At 39.2% G+C, this 24,166-nt stretch overlaps 4 protein-coding genes across 4 annotated transcripts; all 4 read left to right on the top strand.

Annotated features, from left to right (window-relative positions):
• The first annotated feature begins 1,069 nt into the window (after window positions 1-1,069).
• LOC118277682 (cyclin-dependent kinase 11B-like) lies at window positions 1,070-2,293 on the top strand. Its single transcript, XM_035596583.2, has one exon. The coding sequence runs from the start codon at window positions 1,070-1,072 to the stop codon at window positions 2,291-2,293; it is 1,224 nt and encodes a 407-aa protein (XP_035452476.2).
• Window positions 2,294-2,771: 478 nt separating this feature from the next.
• Window positions 2,772-3,581, top strand: LOC126911165 (cyclin-dependent kinase 11B-like). Its single transcript, XM_050696563.1, has one exon. The coding sequence runs from the start codon at window positions 2,772-2,774 to the stop codon at window positions 3,579-3,581; it is 810 nt and encodes a 269-aa protein (XP_050552520.1).
• An 854-nt stretch (window positions 3,582-4,435) lies between these two features.
• Window positions 4,436-5,344, top strand: LOC126911164 (serine/threonine-protein kinase PITSLRE-like). Its single transcript, XM_050696562.1, has one exon. The coding sequence runs from the start codon at window positions 4,436-4,438 to the stop codon at window positions 5,342-5,344; it is 909 nt and encodes a 302-aa protein (XP_050552519.1).
• Window positions 5,345-11,884: 6,540 nt separating this feature from the next.
• Window positions 11,885-12,840, top strand: LOC118277681 (cyclin-dependent kinase 2 homolog). Its single transcript, XM_050696561.1, has 2 exons — window positions 11,885-12,192; window positions 12,234-12,840. Exons 1-2 carry the CDS (start codon window positions 11,885-11,887, stop codon window positions 12,838-12,840), a joined length of 915 nt encoding a protein of 304 aa, XP_050552518.1.
• The last annotated feature ends 11,326 nt before the right edge of the window (window positions 12,841-24,166 follow it).

Raw genomic sequence — 24,166 nt, 5'->3', positions numbered from 1 at the left:
GCAGAAGTTTAACAAGTGATTTAACGAAACCGGATTCGAATCTGTGACAGTAAATAATGATGCGCCCAAACAGCCTCCTATAGCAGAAAATCTTTCCTGAAAAATGTGCAGTTTTCAGTTGGAAAAATAGATGTAAAACATATTTCACTTGCACTGTATAAATACAAGACGGATATGAATGGTGCCGCCGGTAAATGGAGCCCTAGACCAGATTGACGATATATTAAAGAAGTGCTAAATTAAAAGTACCATTAACCTATGAGCATGCTTGACAAGACTGATAGTGATAACTGTTGATGAAGCGAAAGAGATATGTAAGATTCGTAGCAATTGGCGTCCAATTGTATTGTATTCCGTTCCATCTGAATAGTTGAGAAATCAAAATTAACATCAACAGCCTCTCGTGGCTACTGCAGACCAAAGGCCTCTTCTCAAAGGGTAGAGCATTAATCACCACGCTTACTCCATGTAGGTAGACAATTTCAAACTTATTATAAGCCCAGGTTCCCTACGATGTTTTCCTTCACTGTTTGTCAGTGGTGTCTAAATAATCTTAGAAACTACATACATATTATAATGTGGAAAAAGTCACATTGGTATTGGACATTGATATTTTTTGAAGTATTACTCTCATGCATGAGAAGCTGAGTCTTAAACCTCCAGCCCACCACGACCACACACCTACATTGCAAGTTAAATAAAAGCTTGTAAAAAAAGCAACTTCATTCGATACAACCCAAAAATACCACGAAAATAAACACATGGAGTGGTCTTTATATTGTTAAAACGTGCAATAATTACCATGCATCGGCCATACTTAATAATAGTCTTAATTACAAGACAGTAATGGATAACAAAAGACACCCATTAATGGTGTTTACCGGGATATCGCACAAAAAACTAGCGATAAGGCCGACTTTGTGCCCAGTAGTCTCATTGTTTGGTTGTCTATATAAATGGCAAACGGTTTGGGGATAGGCCACTTGCTCTTGAGCTTTGAAGACGGAAGGTCGTCCGCAACAGATAACATTTTTAGTGAAAAGTGAATTTAGTGAGAAGTGAATACATCATGAATTCTATTAACATGTTCGAAATGTACGATGTTGCTGATTTCACATCTTTAAACCAAGGAACACAGGACCATAGTGACAATGAAAATGAAGAACTCTTGGCTGCCTATGACCAGTATTTAAATAGGTGTGTGGACATTCAGGACTATGAACACATCAAAACAATCAACGAAGGCACCTACGGAGTTGTCCACAAAGCAACCCACAAGCAGACAGGAGAATTAGTTGCTGTAAAGTACCTCAAGTGTTTTGACTCCGAGGAAAGATTCTCCATCGCCGCTGCAAGAGAGCTCAAGTTCTTAATGAATTTGTGGCACGAAAATATCGTTCTGGTGCACGAGCTAGCGATGGGCTCAAGTAGGAGTGAAATGTTTATTGTAATGGAATATCTGCCCCATCAAATAAGAAGTCTCCTGGATACAGTGCGCAACAAAAGACAACGGTTTGGCCCAGAACATATACATTGTTTGATGACGCAGCTCATAAGAGCCATGGCGTATCTACATCAGAACCGGGTCATGCACAGGGATCTCAAACCTGAAAATATACTAATGTGTAAAGATGGTTATTTAAAAGTGGCAGATTTCGGCATGGCCCGAGAATGTAAACAACCTCCTCGGCAATATACTCCGGGCATGTGTTCACTGTGGTATGGGGCGCCAGAACTACTCCTTTTAAGCAAAGAATACTCCACTTCTGTCGACATGTGGAGTATCGGCTGTATATTCGCCGAATTCATTAACATATGGCCACTGTTCCTGGGCGAATCGGAAACTGATCAGTTAAAGAAAATTTATAAGGTACTAGGCACGCCGTCAGACACCGTTTGGCCTGGTTACAGTACCTTGCCATTAGTTGGAGACATAACATTCGACGAGTATGCACCGAGCGGGTTGCGTAAAGAGTTAAAACACAAAATACTTTCCGATAGCGGATTTGATTTACTACAAAGAATGTTAATATATGACCCAAAAAGACGTATAAGTGCAAAGGAAGCTTTACGACATAAATATTTTGATAACGAACCGGTGACGATAAGTCCAGATGAGTTTCTTAAATCTCTGGATTTAGAAGATGATCATGAGGATACAGAGTCTAACACAAGATCCGGCTCTGAAGGCGACGAGCAGTCCGACTCTGACACAGGAGACGACGAGCAGTCCGGTTCTGATATGGAAGATGAAGAAAAGTCCGGCTCTTCAGGAGAAGATCTCACTTTTTAATTAAGTTCATTCGTGTCAGTGCCTCAGACAAAGACGGTGTTAGCGTAATGGATTAAACCGAGCGGGTTACGCAAGGAGTTACAGCACAATTATCTTGAGGAGGAAACAGTGGGGTAAATACGAATGTAATCTCAATAATCTTAGAAATTACATAATTATAACTCTGAAAAACTCAAATCGATACTTGCCTTTGGTAGTGAGAACTAATGCCCTCATACATGAGAAGCGAGCGTCTGAAACCTCCGGCCTACCACGACCACACCTACATTGCAAGTAGACACAAATCAAATATACCGCAAAATTAACACATGGAGTGGTCTTTATATGGTTCAGACATGCAATAAATACCATACATCGGGCATACGACTGAGTACTGTATAATTGAGACTGACTTGAATTAGTTGCTGTAAAGTACCTCAAGTGTTTTGACTCCTAAGAAAGATTCTCCATCGCTGCTGCAAGAGAGCTCAAGCTCTAGATGAATTTGTGGCATGAAAATGGAATATCTGCCCCATCAATTAATAAGTCTACTGGATACAGTGCGCAGCAAAAGACAAAGGTTTGGTCCAGAACAGAATCAGAACAGAATCGGGTCATGCACCGGGATCTCAAACCCGACAACATACTAATGTGTAAAGATGGTTATTTAAAGGTGGCAGATTTCGGCATGGCGCGAGAATGTAAATTACCTCTTCGGCAATATACTCCGGGCATGTGTACACTGTGGTACCGGGCGCCAGAACTACTCCTTTTAAGCAAAGAATACTCCACTTCTGTCGACATGTGGAGTATCGGCTGTATATTCGCCGAATTCATTAACTTGTGGCCACTGTTCCAGGGCAAATCGGAAAGTGATCAGTTAAAGAAAATTTATAAGGTACTAGGCACGCCGTCAGACACCGTTTGGCCTGGTTACAGTACCTTGCCATTAGTTGGAGACATAACATTCGATGAGTATGCACCGAGCGGGTTGCGTAAAGAGTTAAAACACAAAATACTTTCCGATAGCGGATTAGATTTACTACAAAGAATGTTAAAATATGACCCAAAAAGACGTATAAGTGCAAAGGAAGCTTTACGACATAAATATTTTGATGACGAACCGGTGGCGATAAGTCCAGATGAGTTTCTTAAATCTCTGGACTTGGAAGATGATCATGAGGATACAGACTCTGACACAAGAGACGACGAGCAGTCCGGCTCTGACACAGGAGATGACGAGCAGTCCGGCTCTGATATGGAAGATGAAGAAAAGTCCGGCTCTTCAGGAGAAGATCTCACTTTTTAATTAAGTTCATTCGTGTCAGTGCCTCAGACAAAGACGGTGGTAGCGTAATGGATTAAACCGAGCGGGTTACGCAAGGAGTTACAGCACAATTATCTTGAGGAGGAAACAGTGGGATAAATACGGATGTAATCTCAATAATCTTAGAAATTACATATAACTCTGAAAAACTCAAATTGATACTTGCCTTTGGTAGTGAGAACTATTGCCCTCATACATGAGAAGCGGGCGTCTGAAACCTCCGGCCTACCACGACCACACACCTACATTGCAAGTAGACACAAATCAAATATACCGCAAAATTAACACATGGAGTGGTCTTTATATGGTTCAGACATGCAATAAATACCATACATCGGGCATACGACTGAGTACTGTATAATTGAGACTGACTTGAATCAGTTGCTGTAAAGCAGCTCAAGTGTTTTGACTCCGAGCAAAGAAAGTTTCACAGCGCAATCATTTTTAGGAGGAAACAGTGAGGGTAGATACGGATGTAATCTCAATAATCTTAGATGTGAAAAGTGAATTTAGTGACAAGTGAATTATACATCATGAATTCTGTAAACATGTTCGAAATGTACCATGTTGCTGATTTCACATCTTCAAACCAAGGAACACAGGACCAAAGTGACGATTAAAATGAAGAAGTCTTGGCTGCCTATGACCAGTATTTAGATAGGTGTGTGTCCATTGAGGACTATCAATACATCAAAACGATCGACGAAGGCACCTACGGAGTTGTCTACAAAGCAACCCACAAGCAGACAGGAGAATTAGTTGCTGTAAAGTACCTCAAGTGTTTTGACTCCGAGGAAAGTTTCTCCATCGCCGCTGCAAGAGAGCTCAAGTTCTTGATGAATTTGTGGCACGAAAATATCGTTCTAGTCCACGAGCTAGCGATGGGCTCAAGTAGGAATGAAGTGTTCATTGTAATGGAATATCTGCCCCATCAATTAAGAAGTCTACTGGATACAGTGCGCAACAAAAGACAAAGGTTTGGCCCGGAACATATACATTGTTTGATGACGCAGCTCATAAGAGCCATGGCGTATCTACACCAGAACCGTGTCATGCACCGGGATCTCAAACCCGACAACATACTAATGTGTAAAGATGGTTATTTAAAGGTGGCAGATTTCGGCATGGCGCGAGAGTGTAAATTACCTCTTCGGCAGTATACTCCGGGCATGTGTTCACTGTGGTATGGGGCGCCAGAACTACTCCTTTTAAGCACAGAATACTCCACTTCTGTCGACATGTGGAGTATCGGCTGTATATTCGCCGAATTCATTAACATATGGCCACTGTTCCAGGACAAATCGGAAAGTGATCAGTTAAAGAAAATTTACAAGGTACTGGGCACGCCGTCAGACACCGTTTGGCCTGGTTACAGTACCTTGCCATTAGTTGGAGACATAATATTCGATGAGTATGAACCAAGCGGGTTGCGTAAAGAGATAAAACACGAAATACTTTCCGATAGCGGCTTAGATTTACTACAAAGAATGTTAATATATGACCCAAAAAGACGTATGAGTGCAAAGGAAGCTTTACGACATAAATATTTTGATGACGAACCGGTGGCGATAAGTCCAGATGAGTTTCTTAAATCTCTGGACTTGGAAGATGACCATGAGGATACAGACTCCGATACAGGAGACGACGAGCAGTCCGGCTCTGACACAGGAGACGACGAACAGTCCGGTTCTGATATGGAAGATGAAGAAAAGTCCGGCTCTTCAGGAGAAGATCTCACTTTTTAATTAAGTTCATTCGTGTCAGTGCCTTAGACAAAGACGGTGGTAGCGTAATGGATTAAACCGAGCGGGTTACGCAAGGAGTTACAGCACGAGATACTTGCTGGTAGCGGATTAGCTTTACTGCAACTAATGTTAACGTATGACCCAAACAGACGAATAACTGCAAAGGAAGTTTCACAGCGCAATTATTTTGAGGGGGAAACAGTGTGGGTAGACACGGATGTAATCTCAATAATCTTAGAAGTGAAAAGTGAATTTAGTGAGAAGTGAATTGAGAAAGAGAATGAGAGCTCAAGCTCTTGATGAATTGGTGGCATGAAAATGGAATATCTGCCCCATCAATTAAGAAGTCTACTGAATACAGTGCGCAACAAAAGACAAAGGTTTGACCCGGAACATATACATTGTTTGATGACGCAGCTCATAAGAGCCATGGCGTATCTACACCAGAACCGGGTCATGCACCGGGATCTCAAACCTGAAAATATACTAATGTGTAAAGATGGTTATTTAAAGGTGGCAGATTTCGGTATGGCGCGAGAATTTAAACTATCTCCTCGGCAATATACTCCGGGCATGTGTTCATTGTGGTATCGGGCGCCAGAACTACTCCTTTTAAGCAAAGAATACTCCACTTCTGTCGACATGTGGAGTATCGGCTGTATATTCGCCGAATTCATTAACTTGTGGCCACTGTTCCTGGGCGAATCGGAAACTGATCAGTTAAAGAAAATTTATAAGGTACTAGGCACTCCGTCAGACACCGTTTGGCCTGGTTACAGTACCTTGCCATTAGTTGGAGACATAACATTCGACGAGTATGCACCGAGCGGGTTGCGTAAAGAGTTAAAACACAAAATACTTTCCGATAGCGGATTAGATTTACTACAAAGAATGTTAATATACAGTATGTGTATCGCTCTTATACAATAATTTATACTATAAAGTAGAACTATTACATAGAAGTACAATCCAACAAAAATGTAAACAAAAACCTTAAATTAAAAAAGTGAAATTTTCAAACAAAACAAATAGTAAAATAAATTCAAAGAAGTGTAACACTCCGTGTATCAACGTACCTTGACCCCAGAAGAGCGGCAACGTGGCGTCTGCGTTCGGGCGACACACACACACACACGATGACATGCCGGCTCATTCACTCTGCTTATTGAGTTGTTGTGATGAATGATCATGGATTATCTTTGGAGGCTACCCTTGCGAATGCGATTTCTCGCCACTTTCTTTGCACACACCACAATTAAGCAATGGCCCAGTTAAATTTTTAAATGTTCAATGTGTCCACCACGGTTTTGGACACATAAGCTATATCGCCGTACGATATTGTGTCGAACCCTGCGCAATAAATTTCGGTCAGGATCCAAGGCCATTGTTTTTAATTTATCGAAAGCGTCGACAATCCGTGTTCGGAGCTCAGCTTCGCTTTCTGATACCCTCGCGTATACTTCATTTTTAATGAATCCCCATAAAAAAAAGTCCAGGGGTGTTAGGTCGGGTGATCGTGCCGGCCATCTTTGGGGACCAAAGCGCCCAATCCATTGGTCACCAAACATTATGTTCAGCCGCTCTCTTGCAAGGAGTACGGAGTGTGGAGGAGCTCCGTCCAACTGGAACCATACCCTTGAGTTTGCTGCCACAGACAATCCATCTAAATACTCAGAAATTGGACCGTCACAGAGTTCTAAGAACTTCTGAGCATTCAGATTTCCGTCAATGAAGAACGGACCCACTATGTTTTCTCCGTGAATGCCGGCCCAAACATTTACGGAAAACCGGTACTGATGCGCTGATTCCCTTATTAAGTGGGGATTGGTATGGCTCCAGTGTCGCATGGTCTGTCGGTTCCACATGCCGTTTCGAGTAAATGTGCTTTCGTCTGTCCAAAACACATTTCTCACGAAATGTTGGTCTTGAGCAATCCGGTCTAACACCCAGCGACAATACATTTCTCTCACGGGCTTGTCACGTGGCAGCAGCGCCTGCACCTTACAGTACTTGTACGGACGTACTTTGTCCTTTTTGAGGATTCGGTGTATCGTCCGATGGTGCACGTGAAACGTACGCCCTGCTTGCCTAAGACTGCAGGTTGGGTTATTACGAAAATGGGTTAAAACCCTTTGTTCCAAGTTCGATGAAGTTTGCTGTCCAGCAACGCCATCATGGGTATTAGGCATCAGCGGCTGATTGTCTCTAAGTCTTTGTACAGCACTAATAATTGTACGAACATCAGTCGGGCAGTGACGAGATGCTCCGTATCTCTCTCGATAAGTCCGCAGAGTCAACGCTGCATTCTGATGACATTCACCGTACATCAAAATCATGTCCGTGTACTCTGCAGCACTGTAATAATGTCGCGGCATTTCGGCACAACACACACACACACACACTAAAAAGTAAAATAAACGAAAATTTCCTAAATTACACAATTAACTGAAATACTAATGTTAGTGTCTATTTCACAGTAAAAAAACTAAATAATAATAAAACTAAGAACTAAACGAAAAACTAATAACAACAGTTGAACACAACGCGCGCGTAATCCGCCGAAGGTTGCGAAAAGCACACACACTATCCCGGAAGGCTAGCAGTGAACTGATGAATCGGCGCGTGCCAAAAGCTCACGGCGCCGGCGTGGCGGCTTTACTCAAAACAAACGCGGCGTACCGAAAGTCATACCCCTTTTACGATGCCGCCGCGCGCGCCGCTTGTCTTCCGCGAAAAGCCGTCAAAAGAAACCGACCGCACAGCGCTTCTACTAATCCTTTTCTCTGTTACATTTTCAACTTTATTGTATTGACATAAAGTCGAAAATCCATTTGACATATTGGAGTAGGTTGATCTGCTGGCCAATGTATCTACTACCTATCAGTTTTGTTTCTCTGATGTTAATACTTCTATTTATTTACGTAAAATTATTACTAATTTATTAAAGATCTTTGAAAAATAAATATTCGCAATTTTTTATGGGATAGGTCGGAAAACGAACGTTCGTTTCATCAATTGGCGCCGGCGCGGCGGCGTCGCCAAGGAACAACCGCCGCAACTAGGGTTGCCTACCATACTTTCTAATAACGTAACGTATCTTACTTTGTTTTTGGTAATTATACTTTATGCGTTTACATTTAAATAAAGTTTGCAAAAATACTTTATTTTCAACCTTTACTGTGATGCATAAACAAAATACACATTATGTTTACTTAAAGTTTTTTTCTTCTTTAGCATTAATAGTTTATAATCATTAAACGAAATATTAGAATGACTGAGAATGATATTAGACTGTGACATTTATACAAATATCACTCAATTCACTTGCTATAAATGAAATAAAACAAAACCCACGTCATTTCATTTCTGTACAATTTTGTCGATAGCGAGTGAATAGTCAGCTTTCACTAAAAAAGTTGTGCAGACATAATTCTAAAGTAGGCAGCAGGTAGACAAAAGTTTAATTAAAAACGATTTGTTTATTTTTTTCAATTTAAATGTTGATTATCAAACAAGTTTTATTTATTTTTATTAACATCAAAATGAAAGTTTACAGCGGGAGCCAAAACACTTACATTCTAGGATACAAAAAAATAAATAAACGTAAACCTATCACAATTCATTTACTGTGATAAAGATAACAAAAAATTGTTAACACACAAAAAAGTTTTTAAGCACTAAAAACATCAAATTTGAAAAATCCCTTTTTTTCTCATACATTTTTTTCCTAAGTTAAGAAGTTGGCAACCCTAGCCTCAACGCCGAATGAGTTACAAGTAGGTAGACATGGGTGTTATTTGCCGTTGTGGCTACTCTTGATAACTATTATCTACCCGATATTTGGTTGCAATAATATTTTGAATTACCGATGATGAATAAGGGTATTAAAACTGACTACTTCGCTTCATTATTTACTGACAACGAGTGCGAGTCAACTAGACGATATTCGCACTATCGCTATCTTCTCTTTCTTACATGTGTCATATTCAGCTTAGTTAGAAACGTAAATAAATACGTACTTTGACTCATTAATTCGATACGAATGTCAAACATCATACAGAAATTCATAATTTAGTTAATTTTGATTAATAATTTGGAGAATTGATAAAAGTGCCATCTATGGAAAAAATGCCAAACTAGTAAGTACATCATCGATATTCGTGTGCTGCCGTGAGGTTGGTGTAAGAACTACTTCGTAGTTTGTTTGAAAACAAAACAGTTTATACTATAAAAGCTTAGTTAGAAACGTAAATAAATACGTACTTTGACTCATTAATTCGATACGAATGTCAAACATCATACAGAAATTCATAATTTAGTTAATTTTGATTAATAATTTGGAGAATTGATAAAAGTGCCATCTATGGAAAAAATGCCAAACTAGTAAGTACATCATCGATATTCGTGGGCTGCCGTGAGGTTGGTGTAGGAACTACTTCGTAGTTTGTTTGAAAACAAAACAGTTTATACTATAAAAGCTTAGTTAGAAACGTAAATAAATACGTACTTTGACTCATTAATTCGTTACGAATGTCAAACATACAGAAATTCATAATTTAGTTAATTTTGATTAATAATTTGGAGAATTGGTAAAAGTGCCATCTATGGAAAAATGCCGAACTAGTACAAATCATCGATATTCGTGTGCTGCCGTGTGGTTGGTGTAGGAACTACTTCGTAGTTTGTTTGAAAACAAAACAGTTTAAACTTGAGCTTTACGCGGAATTTTGTTATGATTTGTTTTCTGAGTGCAAGTAAATACTTAAATTGTGATTGTAACTGTAAATTAATTATTATTATGAAAATTTGTGGCAGTAAACTCTGTGCTTGTGGTATTTAATGAATTAAATACGTGAGAAATCCACGTTGTCGTTTAAAGAAAACATTTTAAAGACGGATGTGTGTGTGTGTGTTTGCCCGGATTAGGCGTAACCCAAAAGGTAATTTTATTCGTTCTTGTCATAATAAAAGTATTGTAACTAGTTGTAGTTGCAGGTTGTGTGCACACAGGTTATGAAATGCGTTTTCTTATTTTCAAATTAAATGGAGTAAAGAACTTAATTTGGTACCTACAATGTTAATTAAAGATTTATTGCGATTATTTCGTATAAAATACGGATTGGTGGACGATGATGCACGTATAATCTTATTTTGGGTCTAGTTAGGTTATAAGAATTGGTATAATAGCTACCAATTCTTTTCCCATTTTGCGAACCAAAACAGAAGAGCGGCAACGTCGCGTCGTAGTGCAGTCATTGACCCGTGTCGTGTTTACAAAGAGTGGTTACATTTGCTCAAAAAGAAAAATGCAATTTTTGGCTTAACTACTGGGCCATTTTGGCTCATTTTTTTGCACATTGTCAGTATAGACGATAATAAATATGGTAGAAAAAAATTGTATAAGAGTCTTATCCATACGGTATGACCCAAAAAGACGTATAAGTGCAAAGGAAGCTTTACGACATAAATATTTTGATAACGAACCGGTGACGATAAGTCCAGATGAGTTTCTTAAATCTCTGGATTTAGAAGATGATCATGAGGATACAGAGTCTAACACAGAAGGCGACGAGCAGTCCGACTCTGACACAGGAGACGACGAGCAGTCCGGTTCTGATATGGAAGATGAAGAAAAGTCCGGCTCTTCAGGAGAAGATCTCACTTTTTAATTAAGTTCATTCGTGTCAGTGCCTTAGACAAAGACGGTGGTAGCGTAATTGATTAAACCGAGCGGGTTACGCAAGGAGTTACAGCACGAGATACTTTCCAATAGCGGATTAGCTTTACTGCAAAGAATGTTAACATATGACCCAAACAGACGAAACACAGCGAAGGAAGCTTTACAGCACAATTATTTTGAAGACGGTGGCGATAGATCCGGATGAGTTTCTGAAATCTCTGGACTTGGAAGATGACCATGAGGACACAGGAGACGACAAGCAGTCCGGCTCTGACACAGGAGACGATAAGCAGTCCGGCTCTGACACAGGAGACGACGAGCAGTCCGGCTCTGACACTGGAAAGAACGAACGCTCCGGCTCTGAGACGGAAAATGATGAATATTCCGGCTCTGACGTGGAAGATAACGAGTAGTCCGGCTCTTCAGGAGAAGATCTCACCTGTCGATCAAGTTCACTCATTGGCGCCTTAGACAAAAAAGGTGATAGTGTAATAAATTAAACCAAAGTGACAATGAAAATGAAGAAGTCTTGGCTGCCTTTGACCGGTACTTAGATAGGTGTGGGTCCATTGAGGACTATCAACACAGAACGATCGACGAAGGCGCCTACGGAGTTGTCTACAAAGCAACCCACAAGCAGACAGGAGAATTAGTTGCTGTAAAGTACCTCAAGTGTTTTGACTCCGAGGAAAGTTTCTCCATCGCCGCTGCAAGAGAGCTCAAGTTCTTGATGAATTTGTGGCACGAAAATAGAATATCTGCCCCATCAATTAAGAAGTCTACTGGATACAGTGCGCAACAATAGACAAAAGTTTGACCCAGAACATATACATTGTTTGATGACGCAGCTCATAAGAGCCATGGGGTATCTACACCAGAACCGTGTCATGCACCGGGATCTCAAACCCGACAACATACTAATGTGTAAAGATGGTTATTTAAAGGGTGCAGATTTCGGCATGGCACGAGAGTGTAAATTACCTCTTCGGCAGTATACTCCGGGCATGTGCACACTGTGGTACCGGGCGCCAGAACTACTCCTTTTGAGCACAGAATACTCCACTTCTGTCGACATGTGGAGTATCGGCTGTATATTCGCCGAATTCATTGACTTGTGGCCACTGTGCCTGGGCAAATCGGAAAGTGATCAGTTAAAAAAAATTATAAGGTACTAGGCACTCCGTCAGACACCGTTTGGCCTGGTTACAGTACCTTGCCATTAGTTGAAGATATAAAATTCGATGAGTATGCACCGAGCGGGTTGCGTAAAGAGTTAAAACACGAAATACTTTCCGATAGCGGATTAGTATTACTACAAAGAATGTTCACATATGACCCGAAAAGACGTGTAAGTGCAAAGGAAGCTTTACGACACCAATATTTTGATGACGAACCGGTGACGATAAGTCCAGATGAGTTTCTTAAATCTCTGGACTTGGAAGATGATCATGAGGATACAGACTCCGATACAGGAGACGACGGGCAGTCCGGCTCTGACACAGAAGATGAAGAGCACTCCGGTTCTGACACGGAAGATGCCGAGCAGTCCGGTTCTGACACAGGAGATGACAAACAGTCCGTCTCCGATACGGAAGTTGCCGATCAGTCCGGCTCTGACACAGGAGACGACGAGCAGTCCGGCTCTGACACAGGAGACGACGAGCAGTCCGGCTCTGACACAGGAGACGACGAGCAGTCCGGCTCTGACACAGGAGACGACGAGCAGTCCGGCTCTGATACGGGAAATGATGAGCACTCCAGACCTGACTCGGAAGATGCTGAACAGTCCGGCTCTGACACAGAAGATGACGGGTAGTCTGACTCTGACACAAGAGACAACGAGCAGTCCGGCTCTTCGATCCGGAGAAAATCTCACATCTCAATCAAGTTCACTCATTCATGGCTTAGACAAAGACGGTGATATTGTAATGAATTGAAGATTAAGGTTCCCTAGGTTTATTTAAGAAAATATTTATTTATAATTATATTTAGGATTATGTAAAATAGATAGCAATAATGTATTTTTATAGTGATACAGCAGTCAAAACATATGTTCAAGTAATGTAAGGTAATGAATATGTTTACGTATCTAAAAGTTGTATTTTGTAAATATCTTTATTTTAGTGTGTTTGTGTAAATATGTTGGTGTGTAAATTAGTGTTAATTTAAAATGTATATAATAATATTTAGTTTAATTGTTAGTTAGAATAAAATGTTAGTAATAGTAAAAGTCTATTTTAAATATATATATTTTATATTTAATGCAATTTCGCTACTTATTTGTTCCCTGAAAAACGGAGAGGCTTGTGACTTGTTGTATTACTTAGCACAGAATACTCCACTTCTGTCGACATGTGGAGTATCGGCTGTATTTTCGCAGAAGTTATCAACTTGTGGCCACTGTTCCAGGGCAAATCGGAGTGTGATCAATTAAAGAAAATTTATGAGGTACTAGGCACGCCGTCAGACACCGTTTGGCCTGGTTACAGTACCTTGCCATTAGTTAAAGACATTATATTCGATGAGTATCCACCGAGCCGGTTGCGCAAGGAGTTACGGCATGAGATACTTTCCGATAGCGGATTAGTTTTACTCCAAAGAATGATAACGTATGACCCAAACAGACGAATCACAGCAAAACACAATTATTTTTAAGACGAACCGGTGGCGATAGATCCGGATGAGTTTCTAAAATCTCTGGACTTGGAGGATAATCATGAGGATACAGATTCCGATACAGGAGACGACAGCAGTCCGGCTCTGACACAGGAGACGACGAGCAGTCCGGCTCTGACACGGAAGATGACGAACAGTCCGGCTCTGACACAGAAGATGAAGAGCACTCTGGATCTGATACGGAAGTTGCCGATCAGTACGGTTCTGATACAGGAAAAACGGCAAAAAGTCCGTCTCCGATACAGAAGTTGCCGATCAGTCCGGTTCTGACACAGGAGACGACAAAGAGTCCGTCTCCGATACAGAAGTTGCCGATCAGTCCGGTTCTGACACAGGAGACGACAAACAGTCCGTCTCCGATACAGAAGTTGCCGATCAGTCCGGTTCTGACACAGGAGACGACAAACAGTCCGGATCTGATACGGAAGTTGCCGATCAGTACGGTTCTGATACAGGAGACGACAAACAGTCCGGATCTGACACGGAAGTTGCCGATCACTCCGGTTCTGACACAGGAGACGACAAATAGTCCGTCTCCGATACGGAAGTTACCGATCAGTCCGGTTCAGACACAGGAGACGACTAACAGTCCGGATCTGACACGGAAGTTGCCGATCACTCCGGTTCTGACAAAGGAGACGACAAATAGTCCGTCTCCGATACGGAAGTTACCGATCAGTCCGGTTCAGACACAGGAGACGACTAACAGTCCGTCTCCGATACGGAAGTTACCGATCAGTCCGGTTCTGAGACAGGAGATGACTAACAGTCCGGATCTGACACGGAAGTTGCCGATCAGTCCGGTTCTGACACAGGAGACGACAAATAGTCCGTCTCCGATACGGAAGTTACCGATCAGTCCGGTTCTGACACAGGAGATGACAAACAGTCCGTCTCCGATACGGAAGTTGCCGATCAGTCTGGTTCTGACAAAGGAGACGACTAACAGTCCGGATCTGATACGGAAGTTGCCGATCAGTCCGGTTTTGACACAGGAGACGACAAACAGTCCGGATCTGATAAGGGAAATGATGAGCACTCCAGAGCTGACTCGAAAGATGCTGAAGTTGTATCTGTAAATATCTTTGTTTTAATGTGTGTGTAAATATTAGTGTTATTTGAAATGTATATATTTTGTTTAATTGTTAGTTACAGCTTAATGTTAATAATAGTTTAAGTCTATTGTAAATATATATTTTTTTATATGTTCCCTGAAAAACAGAGAGACTTGTGATTTGTCGTATTATGCCGACAAATCTTTATCGTACAATACAAAAAAGAATCCACTGAAAGACTTTTTAAGCATTTTTTTAAATCAAAAGTCTCCCTACATCAGCTTTTCTCCGTTATCATGCGTACGTTTACAAATATACCATTTCACATGACACCCAATCCGAAACAAAAATTTATGGATCACACAAGTAATTGCTCCATGCGGGAATCGAACCGGCTACACGTTGCGCGGCAGCCTATTTCCCAGCCACCTCGACAACCGTACATTTATTTATTTCCTCATTGGTGGTAAGCGATCCAAGGCTCCGACAAAGAATGAAGTAAAAAAAAATGAAAACAGAATGTGTAAAAGAGCTAAACACGCTTTTTTTATAAACATTAAAACACAGTTTAATAAAAATGTCTCATCTATATTCAACTTCAAAAAATATATAAACATATAACTTTCGCACGTCATACAATACATTATTGCAAAATTAATAAAATTCAAGCTTTTGAACGTAACATATTCATTTTGAGAGACTGACAGGGACCCTTGATCCCAGTACACTTTAATAGAGGACTAAGAGCGTGTACACATTGGGCGTTTTCAAGCACGTCAAACATCACAAACATTATGTCAAAACATTTTTAACGAAAAGAGTATCCACAGAGTTTCTTGATCGTTCTTCTCCATTCGAAGCTACATTTTGAAACGAGCACCTAGCTTCACTGACAGACAGACTGACTGACGGACAATTCAATTTGACGTTTCAAAAGTGCTTAAGTAAGGTATAATTACTTTGAATTTGACTTTTACTCGTGCTTTTTAACGCGCGTTTTTCGAATAAGGAGGAATGCTAAATGCTTACAGATTCAAGCATACGCTTGTGACCAAACGCTGTCAGAGCTGTATTAAATATGATGGACGCTCATTATTTATACTTTTTCCATAATGTTAATAATATAATGTATAACTGAAGAGTTTGAATACGTTTTTCTCTGAACTACTGATTTGAGGAACGGGTGAAACCGCTAGTTTGTCATAATAGAAATTGGTCTCACGTATAAAACGCTTTACAAAGCGCGCTGTATATGCGTTACAAACGCGCGGCAAACACAACGCCGCCTATCGCATAGTGTATACTCGCTGTTAGATTAAACTGAGATTTTAATGAAGCACCGCCATATTGATTTAGCCACAATAAAAGTGCAAGAGCCCTCATAGCCCATAAAACCGTGTTTGATGTCAAACTTACCCCTTAATTTCGTTTTGGGCAGCTAAAACGTCGCTATTAATGTTTTATGATGTATTTTATTGTGAACGCCGTTAACTGTGCTTGGTGCAATCGATCGTTCTGTTAAATATGGTTTTTGTTTGATTCAAATATTTTGGAGTTTATACTTTTATATGAGGTGTTAGTTTTAGTATAGATTTGGTAGATAAACATGGTATATCTTGTTGTTTTATTCGGTTGTATTAATTGCAAAACAAACTTTTTAATGTGATTATTGGTTTTTTTTTATGAAACAAGCCGGTAATCGAGCAGACGTATTACCTGATGGTATTTTAATCGCCGCCGACCATGGACACTTGAAATACCAGAGGCGTTACAAGTGCGTTGCCGGCTTTTTGGGAGTTAGGAAATTAAGGGTTGTTGTTCGGGAATCGGGGATGGGGAAGATTGGGAAGGGGGGAATTGGGCCTCCGGTAACCTCACTCACACAACGAAACACAACGCAAGCGTTGTTTCCCGTCGGTTTTCTGTGAGGCCGTGGTATCACTCCAGTCGAGCCGGCTCATTCGTGCCGAAGCATGGCTCTCCCACATACGAAATGAAGGTTGCAATGAATTTATTGCTTTTATTTTAAATTGTACATTTAATTATGCCTAACCACATAATTTAATTGTATTATAATGAAAGAACCATTTGTAATAATAACAATTATATTGTGAATCGGTCCCAAACATTGTTTATCTAAGGAGATAATTCCGACGCTGCGTACTTTATTGTAAATAATTATTACAAAAGTAACAAAAAAATTTATCAGATATTTTACAATAAATCTAGATCCGTCTATAAATAAAATGTTTCAAAATATTAAATGAAGCAACATTTTAACGCTACAAAACGTTCATCGTGATTCGATTTTAAATTAATAAATGAGTTAATTTTATTCGCTTCAATTTCATCCACTTAGTAACAGCGTTATATAATAATAATCTATTTAAATTGTCTACTTATATTTACTTTCATAGAGCTTCTTTATAATTACTGTGGAGTATTTAAATAGAGTTTCCATTTAAAATATTACTATACAAATTATTAATTTATTATAATTTTCACGATAACGTTCATCAGAGCCATCAGACCACCACAGATGGGGCCCACTAGGGCTGATGCCTGATCAGGAGCTGCTGACTACCTAGCGGGTTTACCGACTACCGGCTCGAAAAACAGGTTTAGGAACGGGGTGGTTTTTAGTCAGTAAGAGTCACTCTCTATCGCTTCGCCTAAGGAGGGAGAAATCATGATTTACCCCTCTTAAAAAAAATACTATGGTATTTTCCTGTGTCGTAAGTGCATAAACCGAAATAACAATTTGTGGATCACCCAAAGTATTTCTAAAGAAAGAAGAAGTTTAGTATAAATAAATAACCTTGAATATTTACGTACACCGCCCACGCCATAATCATAAAGCCGTGGGCGTCACAACTAAACTAAATGTATTCAGTAAAACAACAGCTGTTTGTACGAAAACTTACAAACTTATATATTCTTTGGCTACATTGCAGTTAGAGCTAAGTTACATGCTAACTTAACACAAACTTAGTATACATGGCAGCTTTGTCACATCAGAAATAATGGGAGAAGATTCAGAAGTCCCAATTTGTATTTCTACATTTTAATACAAGGAATTTCACTCTGCTTGGGGAAAAGTAGCCTTTTTGAAGGGAGAAAATCAAATTACTATTGCTGCAGTCGAAGTATCAGTTCGAAGCATGAGTATGTTTCATACTAATACCCCGGTTGCCCGGAAAGTCAAGTCAGCGTTAAATTTCACCGAGAGAAGTAGAAACTGTCGTTTTCTTTTCTTCTCCTCTTAAGAACCATTTCTCCTGTTTAATTTCGTTGCGGTTATAGTAGAAGTAAGTAGTTGACTTACAGGAGTTGCAGTGGTTTTCGAAACTTTTGCATTTATAATATTTGTAAACAACTCAAAATATTTTAATTTACCTATTAATACTGATTGGTTATTAGTTAAATGGATCGTTAGTAAAGTAGATGACGGTTGACAATGACTTTAATTTACTAATGAATTCAAATTCTTACTGGCTTGTTTAGATTTCTAAATCGGTAAACAGCATAAAATCGATATTTGGGTCTGCGTATGGAGAGCTAGGGTAACTCGCCGCCCGACCAAAACTGGACCGTTTTGCACCACCCCAGATGGGGCTCAGTGGGGCTGACGCCAAACTCAGATCTGCGGACAACCTAACGAGATACCGAGGTTCTGGCTCAAAACAGAAGTAGGAACGGGATTAGTCAAATAGTCTGACATTCTCTCTTAGCTCCCACAAGGCTGGAGAAGTCATTGGATAAATTTCAACCCGAAAAAAAAATTATATTTCTTTTTAAAAACTATAGTTTCTACTTCCCTCGGTGAATTAAATGCAGGAGGCAGAATGACTTAAGCCTTAAGGCACGAAAGAGACTGCACAACTGGGAGAAGCCCTGTCACCAAGCACCTATCGTTTTCTTTTTCTTCTCCTCTAATAACATCTTCTGATTTGTTTCGTTGCGGGATCCAAGACAGTCATTCATTTCCCGGTGACGCGCTGGACTTCAGTGTTTTGGTGTTTTCATGGTTGTATCTACTGTAGATCCTGACTTACAGGAGTTGCAGCGGTATGGGAGGTTGTGGCGGAATTGTTGCATAAAAAATATTTTTCTTGCTTGAGTGTTATGATTTTAGTTAATGAACCTACTGCCAGCATATCTGTATCGTGGTCTTGAAACAGCAAGCTAAGAAACCAGTGTACGTGTGTAGGAATAAGCTTGTTATTTGAGTTGCAGCGTTTAACTGCCTCATGTGCATTATACGTTCAAAGCAAACTATTATAAAAGGCTTTTTTTTAAGTAGAACGCTACTTCGTTACTTAGGGTTCGCATTCACAATTTTTATTGCTGAAAACTTACTTTCTATGTACGATTCAAGGGTTTAATGTTATTGCGTTGTCATCTGTATCTTTAAATGATAAATTATATATATTTTTGCAAATAGGTTACAATGTAACTCTTTTACACGTGAATCTTTCAAATAACTACATGAGGCATTTTTATGGTATAAGCCGGTAAACGAGTAGATGAATGACGTGATGGTTAGCAATCGGCGCAACCCATGGCAACCTGTAACACCAGAGGAGTTACAAGTACGTTGCCGGCGTTTTGGGGGTTAGGAATTTAAAGGTTGTTTGAGGATCGGGGATTGGGAAGATTAGGAAGGGGAATTGGGCCTCCTGTAACCTCACTTACACAATGAAACTAACGCAAGCGTTGTTTCACATGGGTTTTCTGTGGGACCGTGGTAACAATCCGGTCTTTGCCGGCCCATTCGTGGCAAAGTATGGCTCTCCCACATATTATTATCAGGCGTAGAGTTAAACTCTTAAAATGCCACACCAGGGAGGGTTACCGTTTTCTTGCTCATCTAGCGAGCTAGCTTTCATGCTAATCTAGCGAGGGGTCTGTTAATCCATACAGGACCACTATCGCCATATTTTCGGATTACCTAGCGGGTTTACCGGGGCTCCGGCTTGAAAAGCAAGTAAGAACGGGGTGGTTTTTAGTCAGTAAGAGTCTGACACTCTCTCTTGCGTAAGACCAGAGGTTATTAGATGATTTTCCCCCTTCAAAAAAAAAAACCCCATATTTTGGTAAGCAAAAAACGTAATGCAATTTATTGCAATTTGAGCAATGGGGCTCCCATGTAATGGCTCATGTAAGGGCTCTTTACACAAAGTGCAGATCAATCAAAATCCTTGACATCACAGCCCTTTAAACAATCCCATTAATACGAATGAGGATAAAAACGTACCACCGAAATGTGCCTTCAAATTGAAACTTTACAAACTCATAAATATTATGAAAGCAACGCGTGTACACTTAAGTGCAGAACCGTTACATTCCTAAACAATTCTCAAAGCAAAACGTAAACGTTCAGAGGGCATAGCACGAATCTGTTTTACGCTTAACAAGATCGAAGTTTTAGCTCTCTGATTGGTTGGTTCGTTGGAGCAGGCCAATCAGAGCGCTGAGCGTCATAAACGTAGCGATCACGTTAAAGGTGAAACAGAGTTGTAGTAAGCCTTCAGAGTAAACTCAAGACGAGTGAAGCCATTTTGTATTCATAAAAGCTTGTTGTTCTTACCTGTACCGTAACACGGGGATTGGGGGCGAAAAATGTTGACGTATTTTCGTCCATAAAAGTGTTTACTTTCGAAAATGGAGTACGATGTAAATTGTTATTGTAGATGAATAAAGGTTTTAAGGAATTTGCTTTTGAGAATAATGCCTCGAAGATTGAGGAATCCTGGTCGAGATTGCGATTTTGGAATGTGTGATACGGTTTTTAGATTTAGGAACTCAAATAGTATATCTTACTTTACATTTGCTTACGAAGTGCAAATTTTAGAATTGCACGGCTGCTGCGCAACAAGTAGCGGGTTTTATTCCCGCACGGAAAAACTCTTTGTGTGAGCCACAAATTGTTGATTCGAATCTAAGCGTCATGTTTATGTGAAATTGTATATTTTAACCCAACACAGAAGAAAATCTTAGTACAGGGCAAAGTTATTTTTTCTCAATTATGGACAGAACCGTAGCGTGTCAATGAAGAATTATATTTTATAGAGATGTTTTAATAAATTCTGATTCAGTAACGATGACAATTCCTCCGTTTTAATTTGAATGTAAATAACTGTATAATATATACAGTATATTTTGTAATCCAAGGCGTAAGACCTGGCGCTACAATATTGTATTTTTGACTGAATAAGTTGGTTGAAAGTACATTTTACTGATAAAGAGTTTTGACTTACATACACAGTGTGTATACGGAACGCAGCCAAGCGCTGCAAACAGGTAATGGTAAAAAAATTGTTTTATTAAAAAAAAAAACTAAGGAATTCAATGTTTATTTTATGTAGTATTTATTAGTTGTAATAGTTGGTTGCATGAATAACTCGAAAACAAAAACGACTAAAATTATAAAAACAAAAAGAAAAATTGTAGAATTTTTCGGGAGCGTTCCGTTTACACTCTATAAAGTACCGCAAAGTCATCTACGTACGCTTTGGATTAATAAAATGTTAGAAAATTGTTTTTATTGTACCTTACCAACCTGTCTCCAACGTTTTTGTCAAGCTACAAACTCACTGAGGACTACTTCAATTCTAAAAGGTTGAACTTGTAAAAATCTTACTCAAACAACTTTCCCAAAGTTTCAGTCTTACTCTCGTCTATATTAAGAAAAGTAATTTTAATTTAAATGCAAATCTAGGATTCCCAGAAGACAGAAACCGAAAAATGTTTGAAATTGTACATTTGTAAACAAAATAGGAGTTCAGGTGAATTTGGCAAGTACTTTTATTTGACTCCTATGTTAGCGGCGCGACCTTGAAGCTACAGGAGCTATTTTAAAAATTCTTCTACTTGCAAAATGAGACACTAGTTGGTGGCCATACGCAGACTTATCATCGTTAACAAAAAAAAAAAATTACGTCTTATGATTATTAAGAGCTACTAAAAGCGTGGCCCTACTGGCCAATTGCGCTGCTTTGCGACGTTGCCGTTGCATCGTCATTTTCCATATATTTTTGTATGACTGGCCCATTTATCTATTGCGTTGCGTTGTATCGTCGCAGCATCTGCGTCTGGCAGAGTAGAGAGTCTGAATGCTTATTTTTCGGTTTTTCAAAAATATCTCCGTAGTAGTAGCACGGAGTCTGGAAATATGCCCGATATAATATGACAATGGGCCCACTCCTTTTTACATAGGACTTATAACGTAAATTGTCTAAGTGTACATTGTATACAGGCAATAGGTGCTATAACATGCACCCCTGTCTACCCCTTCGAGGATAAAGGCGTGACGACACTCTTGACACAAATTGCTCTGTTTTTGTTCAATCTCTGATACTGTGGACAACGTAACGGGTTACCTGGGCTCCGGCTCAAAGCAGTAGAAGGAACGGGTGGTACGTAGTCAGTAAGTCTCCCTCTCGCTTCACTCAAGTGAATTTCTCCCCCTGAAAATATAAAAAAGGGGTCACTTGTACAAAAAAATTAACACAAAAACCTTTTTTTCTTCAAACATGTCGTCCTTAAAAGAAACAGTCCGAAAGTAAATGCCAACAATATATTACAAAAAGTAATATGTCAAGTTTAGCGTGAACGGACGCAAGAATGTGTCCAGAAAGTAAAGTATTCAAATCATGTTTCTGGCTAGGCTAGATTTTTGGATAAACAGTCACATGTGTGCCAAGAATTCGTAGGCAATTTTAAGTGTTACGTCACAACTACTTGAATAGTATAAAGGGATAGACAGAGCTATTTTTAAATGTTTGTTCATTGGATGTTATTTGTTTTTATTTTTTTATTTTATTATCATAAGGCACGTCAACAGAATAAACACCAACATTAATAAAAAACAAGATGAAGACACAAGATCATGTGTGCTTATGCCAATTATAGACATTCACAGTATTAACACAGTTAGATGACATAAATATTAATATAAAATTAAATACAATGCAATTAACAATATTTTGTTTTTACATATAATGTTATTTTTGTTGAGTAGTCGCTCAAGGGGTCTCGGTTTCGATTTTCGGATCGGGCAAAGGATTATTGGACATTTATCGGTTTTTCAAAAATTTCTTCTTAGTAGAGGCATGGAGTCTGGAATTGTGCCCAGTATTGTGGCAATAGGCTCACCCCCATTACATGGGACTTTTAACACAATTGGTGAAAAATGTGCACCTCTGCGTACCCTTTCGAAGATAAAAGACGTGACGGTTTAAAAAAGAAAAAAAAAACATAATACAATTACTCAGACTAAATAATTAATGCTTTGAGCAAACTGATTTATTTTATACACTAAGGCTGACAAAACAAAAACATAACACGTTTATTAAAACTGCTAACTGAAACATCTATAAATAAAAAAATAAAAACATTCAGTGCAAAACGGCTAAAGTATTTGTTCATAATATACATTCAATACTAAGATTTATTACGGTACAGATATTTTCTCATAAATACATTTCGGAATCTGAAATCTTAACACACGAAATTGTTCAGAAGTTACACTGCCTTTGCATATTTTTAATTTTGTAAACGTTGCCTCACTTTAAATTTATCTCTTGTGTCGTGGGTGTGTTTACAAACATACAAGTTGACATACACATGACACCCAGACCCGAAACAACAATTTGTGGATCACACAAAGAGTTGCTTCATGCAGGAATCGCTACAATTTTACTTTTCTTCTTTTTTTCTCTCTAAAAACCACTCCGTTCGAGCTGGAGGCTTGTCCTTCACTGCTTTATTAGAGTTTTAAGACATAAATAAGTTACCGGGACTCTGCCTATGAAGCAGGAGTTGGCATGGAGTGGTTTTTAGAGACTCACACCCTTTCTCGCTTTACCCAGACCGGGTGAAGTCACCTAATAATTTCAGTTTTTTCAGTTCAAAAGAAATTAAAAAAAATGAGTGGTACTTCTGTATATCTTTTTCAGTATTTCAGTAAATATTTGCCTCTAATAAACGCTGCAATGATAAACTTGATATTTTATTTGCGTTCCTGAAAAAAGTTCGGCTGAAAAATATGACTTCTTTTATGTTATGAGCAAACAAAGTGTCGGATGATGCTCTTGGTATTATGGAAATGTGTTTCGTAAGTAAATAAAGTGAAGATTCTTTCGTTTAGTTTCGTTTTTTGTTGAAAGCAAATTGAATTTGATTACTGTAGTAGTAGATTTAAAGTAATAAAAGACAAATTAAGAGATAAGTTTAAGTGTGAGAGAGCCATGCTTCGGCACGAATGGACCGGTTCGACTAGAGTGATACCACTGCCTCACAGTAAACCAACGTGAAATAACGCCTCCAATCCAACAATTAAATTGTCATTTAAATATGAACTTTAAATCGTATGTCGTATAATATAAAATATAACAAATCTCTCAATTA

This window comes from Spodoptera frugiperda, chromosome 10 (assembly GCF_023101765.2).
Source record: "Spodoptera frugiperda isolate SF20-4 chromosome 10, AGI-APGP_CSIRO_Sfru_2.0, whole genome shotgun sequence".
Taxonomy (NCBI): Eukaryota; Metazoa; Arthropoda; class Insecta; order Lepidoptera; family Noctuidae; genus Spodoptera; species Spodoptera frugiperda.
The sequence above is the reverse complement of the archived record's forward strand: the minus strand, read 5'-3'. Positions and strand labels throughout refer to the sequence as shown.